Raw genomic sequence first — 10450 nt, forward strand, 5'->3', positions numbered from 1 at the left:
CCACAGCATACTTAGCTAAAAAGTTTTTTATTTAGTTAATTTATAAACTCTTAACAATTAAATCTAAATCAAACCTAAATCAACGATCTATTCTCTAAAATTGCAAACACGATTCGCATCTATGGATAACTTTAAAACATTGAATGCCAGACAGTTCCGTTTAACTTTTTGAACAGGAACTTCCGTAAATTTCGTTCCTTATACAGCTGATTACCGTCTAGGTCTATATGCTGACTAAAATGCCCAACCATGCCCATCTCTGAATCGCCTTAAAATTTTTACTATATATGTAAATATGTACTTACCCAATAATTCAGACCCAACGCATGATAATTTTGCTTTCATTTATTAACAAGAAAGCTAGAAACTATTATACTAAACGCATGAATAGCTAGAAGTGTTACTAAAATTCTTGAGAATTGCGACTTAGGTCGTTTTTTAAGGAATACATATATTTTAATTTACAGCACATTGGAGACAATTATAAGTTGATGTCAGTTTTGTCAACGTTTGCTGGGTACACCATTTCTGTCTTGTAATTTGAGCATTATTTAAAATGCATAGAATTTTTTTTTATTTCTTGTTGTCTAAGTTATAAAGGAACACGCATTTAGGCAAAAAAAATATTCATGGAAAGCATATTAAATAAAATAATCGATTTATAAAATAATTTTTAAGTTATTTTGTGCAAATTAAATTTTTTCCTAATTATTTACCTCTCTGTTTATATCTTAAATTGCAGCGCCGATGGCAACTATGAAGTGACAATAATGACAAAAGCAATTCTACATCACACGGGCAAAGTGGTTTGGAAGCCTCCTGCCATTTATAAATCCTTTTGTGAAATAGATGTCGAATACTTTCCGTTCGACGAGCAAACATGTTTCATGAAGTTCGGCTCGTGGACATACGATGGTTACATGGTAAGTGAAAGTACTTAAAAGCGTATAGATGTATGTATTTTCTTATGCTCATGCTCCAAGGAGCGGGCTGTCAATCACCGGAACTGAAACAGCGCAGATGTAAGCCATCCATCAATACCGTAAAGAGCTCGGCGTTGTTGGCTGTATTGTCGTATCTGATTGACTGTCTGCTAATCAAACGCTAATCAAACTCTTAAGTCGATTATAAAAGCATTAAATCGCGAAGTTCAATGGCAAACGTACGGTTTGCTGTATGGGCGTGGCACATGGAAGCAGTTATATTTGTAGAAGTGTGTGCGTGAAAAAACGACTTTTTAAACATGCGACTGTGACGACCTTGAAAAGTGTCAAAACAAAGGGACTCACTCACTGACAATTGATTATTCGCTTCGTGTTTTATTGCCCTCTCGCTTGTTATATGGGCTTCCCGAAAGGGGCGTGTCCCACTTTGGGGCTACCTTCGTGTAGCTGTTATATTTTTATTTATTTCAATACTGTTGTTAATGTTTACTGTGTTTTTGTACACTTGACACGTTTCGTTCGCTCGCTCCTTCGTTGGCATGTGATAAATCACGAGGCACTCTCGCACACACACTACACACTCACGTTTAATACAGCTGCATGTGTGTGCGTGAGCGTGTTCGTTTGCGTGTGCCTGTGCGTGGAGGAGATAACAGCCAACAGCTGCGCTTAATGAACCTGTGAAAAGTTTTTGGTACTCGTTTGTCAAAGGAGCAGCAGCTACAACAAAATCGAAAATGACATATAGAAGCAAGCTAGAAATCTTAGGTTTCCCATAACGAAGAAATAATACACTCACAATACAGTCAAATGCTGCTTGTGTAAATAAATGTAAGACATAAATGAATTTTATACCGTACTACAATTTCTAGAGCAATATGAGCTTAATACCATGGCAATATAACAAATGAAAGAGAGATGTGAAATCAGAATCTATCCCGTTAGGAACAACCTTTTTCTGTACCTTTTACATTGGGTTAAGCCAAATAATATATGTTCGTCGCTATGTGAACCATACTTATAAGCAACCAATTTGCCAACAAAGTCATAATACTCTCCCTGTTGCGCTTTTTTAAGGTCATGTGCGTTGGACAAGCATAAATATTTAACGAAATATAAACAAACATGAGTCAAAGGAATTTGATAAAGGGGTGCAACTTTTGTGGCAATATAAATCTTATAAATACTTTTAGATATTTAAAATGTTATCCATATCCATATTCACATGGTTTATCGAAATTAAAAATCGTAAATTAAATACAATACAAAATTTAAATGAATTTTGCTTGCTTCTCAATGTCGATTCGTAGTTAGTCGAGCATTGTCTGTTGGTAACACATGCAATAAATATGAGTGTAATAATTGTTTTTTCTTCTTCTTCTGCTAAATAAGGCGAATTGACGCATCGAAAACTTCAACATGCTTCATTGATTTTAACTTCATAAATACACGCACACCCCCAAATACATATATACAATATACACACAAAATGTGGCCGCTTGATATCCTCGAATATTAAGAATTCTGTTAGTGCCGACGTAAACACATTACGAGGCATTAATGACGTTACTGTAATGGCTGGCAAATAATTGAAAATTGTGTTCGTGTGTCTTTTTTTGAGACAAACAAACTGTGTTTATTGAATTAAATGCATAAAATATGTAAAATCTGAAATTGAGAGCTCCTACCAATAAATTAAAATCCAATCATATGAAGATGATTTTCATTAGTCATTCGAAACGATGATGTACTGTAGATTGCCGATAATATATCATTAGCTCGCAGTTACCTACACATACATATATACATACACATTTTTATTATGAATTCGCAGCTACGGAAGAAATATCGCTGGAACAGAAGCTTAAATGAATGACACCAATAACAACATTGCTAACAAGAACAGTAACAAATGAACTGAAATGAATGATAAAACGTAAATGTTTTTTACGTTTGGAGCTGAACGTGAGCGAAAGCGCAAACAGCAGCTGCCTTCTTCATTTTCCTTCTAGCAGCCAAACTCACGGAGTACACGAGGCAATCGCAATTCGTTGCGCAATTGACGATTGTCAAAAATTTGTCAAAAGTACGAAAACTTTTTCCCATCATCAGCATCCACACTCACATTTACGTTCACATCCACATCGACATCTGATGAAAATCAGCAACACCTTAGAATTACCCCTGCATGTCACTTGGTTGTAATGTTGAGTGCCGTTGTTGTTGATGTTGATTCTCCATCGCTTGGTGGGCCAACAAATCAATGTTAATGGCAAAACAATTGCACAGGTGTTGCATATTCAAGCACCTGATGCATAAATCAAAAAAAGCTGGAAATAAATACCGTGGTGGGTAGACTATGCAATTTAAATCAATTTAACGCGTGCAAAACTCTTTATGCATATAGTATCGTAATTTTCAATTATTTAATAAGAAGTTTTAAATACCCAAATATTTGGAATGCAAATTTGGTTGTATTCACGTAAATATGTTGTATGATTCATGGATAAAAACCCATTCCATTTATTGAAACAACATATGCATTTCCAATTTGAGCAAATAGTTAAGAGACCGAGGTTTGGACACATACTGAAACTTTCGTAATCGGAATGACAGAAACCAAAAAGGGTTGCAATAATTTTTAAAAATAACCAAATAAAAAGAAACGTATGAGCCAAATCATTTTTAACACGAATATTTTATTCAGTCGCAGGCCTATCTAATCCTTACAATTTACCAATTTAGCCTAGTTTGATCTGATTTATCGAATCAAATATCAGTTAATGGTTTCACCAGACATAACTTAATCTGCCGTTTTCACACTCCAAGTATTAAAATTAAATTTTTACTTATCTATAGGTTGACTTGCGACATTTAAAGCAAACGGCCGACTCGGACAACATTGAGGTGGGCATAGATCTGCAGGATTACTATATCTCTGTGGAATGGGATATCATGCGAGTGCCGGCGGTGCGTAACGAAAAGTTCTACAGCTGCTGCGAGGAGCCCTATCTGGACATTGTGTTCAATCTGACGCTGAGGCGGAAGACGCTCTTCTATACAGTCAATCTGATCATACCCTGTGTGGGCATATCGTTTCTGTCCGTGCTGGTGTTCTATCTGCCCAGCGATTCGGGCGAAAAGATCTCACTTTGTATCAGCATTCTGCTCTCGTTGACTGTGTTTTTTCTGCTGCTGGCAGAGATTATACCGCCGACATCTCTGACTGTGCCGCTGCTGGGCAAATATCTGCTCTTCACCATGATGCTGGTCACGCTCTCTGTCGTGGTAACAATTGCGGTGCTAAACGTAAACTTTAGGTGCGTATTTAAACACAGTTATAGATTAATAGGTATCTATATAATTGACTTATGCACATTGTAGATCGCCAGTGACGCATCGCATGGCACCTTGGGTGCAGCGCGTCTTCATACGAATCCTGCCGAAGCTACTCTGCATTGAGCGGCCCAAAAAGGAGGACCCCGAAGAGGATCAGCCGCCCGAGGTGCTCACAGATGTCTATCATTTGCCGCCGGACGTGGACAAGTTTGTTAACTATGACACAAAGCGTTTCAGCGGTGACTATGGCATACCAGGTAAATCCCAGTACTGATTTAAAAAAAGTATTCCAATAGTTTTACTTCGGTCCATGCAGGACAATTGTAAGCTTCTTTGTCAGAGTCAACTGAAGGCTGCAGAAAACCAGCCAAGTTTCTATATTTGCCTCAGCCTGAGGTAAACTTTTTGTTGTTCAAAACTTTGGCATTGTTGCAGTGGTAGTTACAGCCAGCTAGCTCTTAGATGCTGCTTTTGTTACCGCCTGGCAATTTATGCGTGTTTTCGACTGGCTTTAGCAGGCGCCTTAAGCTGGTAACAGAGCGTTCATATACTCGAACTAAACTGCCAGCCAGCCACCCAGCCATCCAACCAGCCAAGTTTATATTTCGTTTTAAATATGCGCAAGTACATTGAAATTATATGCATTTCAAAAGTCCCCCGCTGTTGCTAGAGGCACTGAGCGCAAATAATTTATGGCAATTAACGGGCAACTGCACTGGCAAGGGGCATGCAGCAGCCACATACATACATATACAGACAACTGAAGCAAACACTAACAGCAAAACGAGACAAACTAACTGGCAGACAAGTAGACAAGTTGCATAAGTTGCAAGTGAAAAGTTGCTGCAACTCGGCAAAGAATTATTCGCTTTCTAAATTAGTTTTGTATCGTTTTGTCAGTGTCGTGACGCCATTTGCCATACTCATTAAAAAATTGTGGCAAGAAAGTAAGTGGGAAAAAAACGAGCATTTACAAAGGAAACTACTTTTAATTCGCGAATATGAGAAACACTTCAACAGTTGCGAATAGAACAAAGAAATTTCTATACTTTTCAAGAATTCTAGATAGATCGATGGATTGTAAAAATTAATAAAAAAAATATAACATTAAAATATTAGAATAAAAAAGTATAATAATATAAATAATTATTCAACCCGCAAGTTCCCTAGACTTTTAGTTTAATGAAATGATTATTTTTGTAAAATTCTCCAAATAATATAATATATATATTAAAGCTATATTTATATAGCTTACTTATACTATCGATCTAAATATACTATTAGGTATAAGAATCTGTGTCTAAGAGAAATATATTAAAAATTAGAGCATGTTTTCAAAAGTTCCCTTTTCTATCTAATTATTTTTCCATTCATATATTGAAATGCACAGTAATTTCTTAAATAGAATATTTTGTATGATACAAAATTTAAATCATTCAATAAAGGTTCAATAAAAAAATATTTTTTTAAACTTAAACTTCTAGATATTCTTAGATTGATTATTATAAATGATAGATTGATGATAAAAAAGTATAAGTAGGTATGATGATTCAAACAAAAAGGGAAAGAATGGTATATTTAAAGTCATTTAAAGATGTGTACCATTTAATCTTATGGAACCAGTAAAATCGCACATTTCTTGTTGTCATTTATCTGTAAACCCCATCAATTAGCTATTTTTTCGTACCACTTCATTAGCAGTTTCCACTTAATATTAAGCATTCGGCACATAAAACCACTCAAAAGGCAGACGACATGGAAGTGCAGTCACCCACGAAACGCGAAACCCCACAAAGATGGCTGGGGCTTAAGCCATTTGGTGACTACTTTTTGCTATCCGAAAGTCCAGCCGGCTTTCAATTAACGGTTTCCTTTACTTCTTTTGGCTCTTTTCTTTTACATTTTTCTTTTTTTATGGGTGCGAAACGGAGATATTGAAACTTTAAAAACGGGATCTCAAATAAGTGCAAAATAAGTAGAATGCAGCCAACTATTTACTGAGTTTCTTTATCGTTTCTGTAGCTGCTGCTGCTGCTGCTACTCTGCAGCCTTTGTCCTGTACTGTGCTCAGGGACATTGTGAAAATAAAATTGCACCCATACAAAGCAGTGAACAGAAAAGTTGTAAATTGCATTTGCGCATAAAAAAAAAAAAAGAAAAAGAAAATGAGAAATATAAAAATGAAAGAATTGCGAAATAGCATCAAATCTGATTTACCTAATGTCGTTACTGCTCTCTGTCTATATAAACCCTAGATGGTTGCTTTTTTCTATTTTTTTACACTTATATTATTCCCTGTTAACAAATGTATACCATATTACATACTTAATTATAATTTCTTTATATTTTATTTATTCTTTTTACTATATAATACTAAAAAATTTTACATAAATCATAACTTTTTATATTGTGGTTACTTTTCACATTGAAAATGAATAGCCATCGATTCGAGGACAAGCAACCATCTAGGGTTAAGCAACTGCAGCGTGCAACAAGAGAGTTACACTTAGATATGCTTAAGAGCGTGAACAACAACAATAATACCTGAGCGCAGAACGCACAAAGCAGATAAAAGCAGAGATTTAAAAAAGGTGGCAGAGTGAAAGACAGCAGATTACAGCTGCACACGAGAGCAGCCAAACGCAGTGCAGATAAGAAAAACTAAGAGTAAGAGTATAAGAGTGGCTCATCAACAACAACTTAGCCAAATACAGCGAATAAGACATACAAACTTCATTATTTTGTTTATATATTTTTTCGCAAGTCAAACAGATTAATAGAGATCAAGTAATTAGGGCTTAAGCAATAGCAGCTTTAAATCAAATCAATAGCGCTTTCTCATCCTTCGCTTTCAATCAACGTTTCTCAAATTCTGCCCTATTTTTTCAGTGCTCCCCGCATCGCATCGGTTCGATTTGGCGGCGGCGGGCGGGATTGCCGCCCATTGCTTTGGTGACCCGCCGCTGCCCTCCTCACTGCCACTGCCAGGCGCTGACGACGATCTGTTCAGTCCGTCGGCTCTCAATGGAGACATTAGTCCGGACTGTTGTCCAGCAGCCGCGGCAGCCGCGGCCGCTGCGGCCGATCTCAGTCCCACGTTTGAGAGGCCCTACGCACGAGAGATGGAAAAGACCATCGAAGGCTCGCGCTTTATAGCGCAGCATGTGAAAAACAAAGACAAGTTTGAGAGCGTAAGTAAAACTGATTAAATATGATTTACTTTATACCCTGTATTCATTGAAAGTGGGTAAAAATGGATTTCCTAATATTTAGCAAGCGCGCATACAACTCTTCAACATAAATGCAAGTGAAAGGGTTGTATATGTAAGTTCGAATGATAGTGTTAGAGTATCTGTTGGTCGGGCAAGCTGGAAGACACATTTATGTGTTCTTGAAAACCAGCACAAAAATTATTCAGCGACAAAATTTGCAGAGTTTATTACAGTCGAATACCGAATTACACCTTAAATCAATATTTTATTTTCAAATCAATAAAGCGAATAGATGGTAATTCGTTAAAAAGTTTTCACTCGAAACGTTAAATAAAATCGAAAAACGTCATTACGTCACTCGGGAAAATGTTGCCATGCAAAATTATTCAATTTTAACCACACACCAATGGCAAACATTATGTGCCCGCCAGTTGGCCAGACCAGTATCAGGCCACAAACCATCCCAGTCCTCGTGCCCATGCCCGACCAGGGCGCGACATGTTTACGCCTGCTCCTGATAACCCGCATTAGTCAGCGAGCCATGCAACCGTTCGAATCACGTTGCTTGCATTTCTCTAATCAAAAATTGTGAAGGGGGAGAAAATTCGGGCTGAAGAGGGGTCGCATCGTCGCGTTGAGCTGAATTCGAGCTGAGTGATTGAGTTGTTTGTGCAATCGGAAAGCGCAATTCGGGATTCAGAGTGCAAGTTTGCCAATCATTGTGGCCACAGCCAGGCAATTCCCCGAATCAGCTCTTGTTTGGTTTCAACTTTTGCAGCAAAATTCGAACCAATAACGAAATTGAAATAGATTGGGTAATGAATTTGTGGAGCGCTTTTATAAACAGATGGAGGCAACATTGTGATTATCGGCTTTGAAAAACCCAATAATTTTAATTAAATATAAATGATGTCTGTAAAATAAAAATTTTTCAGGGCTTCATAAGCAAACAACAAAATATTGCGAACATTGCGAATTTCGTCTTTTTAAAACGAAATTATTTACAAAAATACAATAAATAATATCTTATTATACTAAGGCCATCAAAGAACATACATATTCCATGCAATTATCAAGGCTGCAAAATCAGACAACATTACCGATTGTTCGGTTTACGGTTTGAACCAATGCCCTGCCATATGGTTCGGCTCGATAACCAAGTTTTAAACATTCGTAAGCTCACATTTTGTTCAAAACTTGGTTTCTTTAGGCAACTAGTTTGCTTTAGGGGTCGGTTCATAATAAAAACGAAAGTACAATTAATTCTATAGAAATCGACATATTTATAAGTATTTATTTATTCATTAAAAAAATAAATTTTTATACTTGCAACAACATCTGAACTTGCATTATCTTTGACAGGTTGAGGAGGATTGGAAATACGTAGCTATGGTATTGGATCGTTTGTTTCTTTGGATTTTCGCAATCGCTTGCGTGGTCGGCACAGCGCTTATTATATTGCAAGCGCCTAGTTTGTACGATCAATCGCAGCCGATTGATATATTATATTCGAAAATTGCTAAAAAGAAATTCGAGCTGCTCAAAATGGGTAGTGAAAACTCTTTATAACGTCCACTTGGGTTCGCAGCAGGCTGGTGGAATTTAATCATCAGCTCGTTGCGAACCCTGTTCGCCGCACGCGACGATGATCGTGGATAATATACAACGAGCCAAACCATGAGCCTCTCATCAGCGTTATACAGCACTAAGAGCATCAGCAGCAGTATTAATATCAGCGATGACAGTGTTTATCCTATTATCGATAACGATAGAAATAGCGAAACGATGAACAACTCATGGAGCCCATTGTAAGCAGCGGAGCGAAGCGAACATTGGAAATTGTGAAAGAAGAAAGGAGAAAGAACAAAGAAACAAACAACGGTTGCGAGTTTTGGAGCAGTTGATCAAAATATGTATGAAAAGTAATGCAACAAAAGTACTGTAGTGTTGGATAACGTTAACGACGTATATAACTGGGTTGGAACATCAACTGAAACATATAAAACACTGACACGACCAGTGGCTGACAATGCAACTCCGCCAACGGCATAGAATCTAGTTAGTAAGTTTTTGATGGATGTATGATGATTGTGTGAAAGAACATACGTATATATTAACGTATGTAAGTTTTGGACGGTTGTGCAGTGTTGCATGATGTGGCAGCCAGTGTTGTAAAAAAAGTAAACTTTTTGTAATTTGTATTGTATTTTTGAGCGCCAAAAGTTCCTTGTTGATTTTTAGTTCTAAAGAAGTTTCACCAAATAGAACAACAACAAAAACACATAACAAAATGTTTTAAAACGGCATTTTAAATTTAAAACGAAAATCCAAAAAAAAAAACAAGCAAACAAAATTGACTGCATGTGTTCAGTGTGTTTGTGTGCGTGCGTTTGAAAGAGTTATCGTAATCCATTTTAATTATTTATCTATTTGTGCATATTTTTCGCATTTTTTTTAGCAACACAAAGAATAAAACTTTGCTCATGCAAATTATGCAAAGTGCATCAAATTTGAAACTGGTTTTAGAGTAAGTAATGCCTAACACATAAGTAACTAAATTATATATTGATCTAAGCATGATTAACAACTAAGTCTTAATTAGTCGTAGGTAAGCCACATACGTTTTAAGTCAACTTAAAATTAATGTTACAAAACAAACCAAAATGTCAGCCACGACAGGCGACTTAGTCAATGGAAGCGCGAAATTCTGAAATAACATTAGTTTAATGTTGACAAACACTAACATCAAATTTTAAACTCACACATTTTTACAACAAGAAATACACACTCATATAACGATATGTATGTTAATTGTAAGCGTGTCTAACAAGCATATGTATGGAACATATATATACTAATGCATAGTTTAAAATTACACAAAATTTAAGACAATTCAAATCCAATAACTAAAAAATAAACTGCAAAAAATGGAAAATAAGGAAAATGCAAAACAAA

At 36.4% G+C, this 10450-nt stretch overlaps 1 protein-coding gene across 2 annotated transcripts in view; it reads left to right on the forward strand.

The window, feature by feature from the left end:
- Positions 1–10450, forward strand: part of nAChRalpha1 (nicotinic acetylcholine receptor alpha1) — a 75226-nt gene extending 64776 nt beyond the window's left edge. For both annotated transcript variants that reach the window (XM_064698550.1, XM_064698551.1), the window contains 5 exons: positions 743–923; positions 3804–4264; positions 4329–4540; positions 7173–7474; positions 8858–10450. In XM_064698550.1, the coding sequence (XP_064554620.1) occupies positions 743–923; positions 3804–4264; positions 4329–4540; positions 7173–7474; positions 8858–9064 (1363 nt within the window). In that variant the 3' untranslated portion in view covers positions 9065–10450. The remainder of the gene's footprint in view (positions 1–742; positions 924–3803; positions 4265–4328; positions 4541–7172; positions 7475–8857) is intronic.

The sequence above is a fragment of the Drosophila montana genome, unplaced genomic scaffold (assembly GCF_035044405.1).
Source record: "Drosophila montana isolate Dmon_TW-CO22-7 unplaced genomic scaffold, ASM3504440v1 contig_779_1, whole genome shotgun sequence".
Classification (NCBI taxonomy): domain Eukaryota; kingdom Metazoa; phylum Arthropoda; class Insecta; order Diptera; family Drosophilidae; genus Drosophila; species Drosophila montana.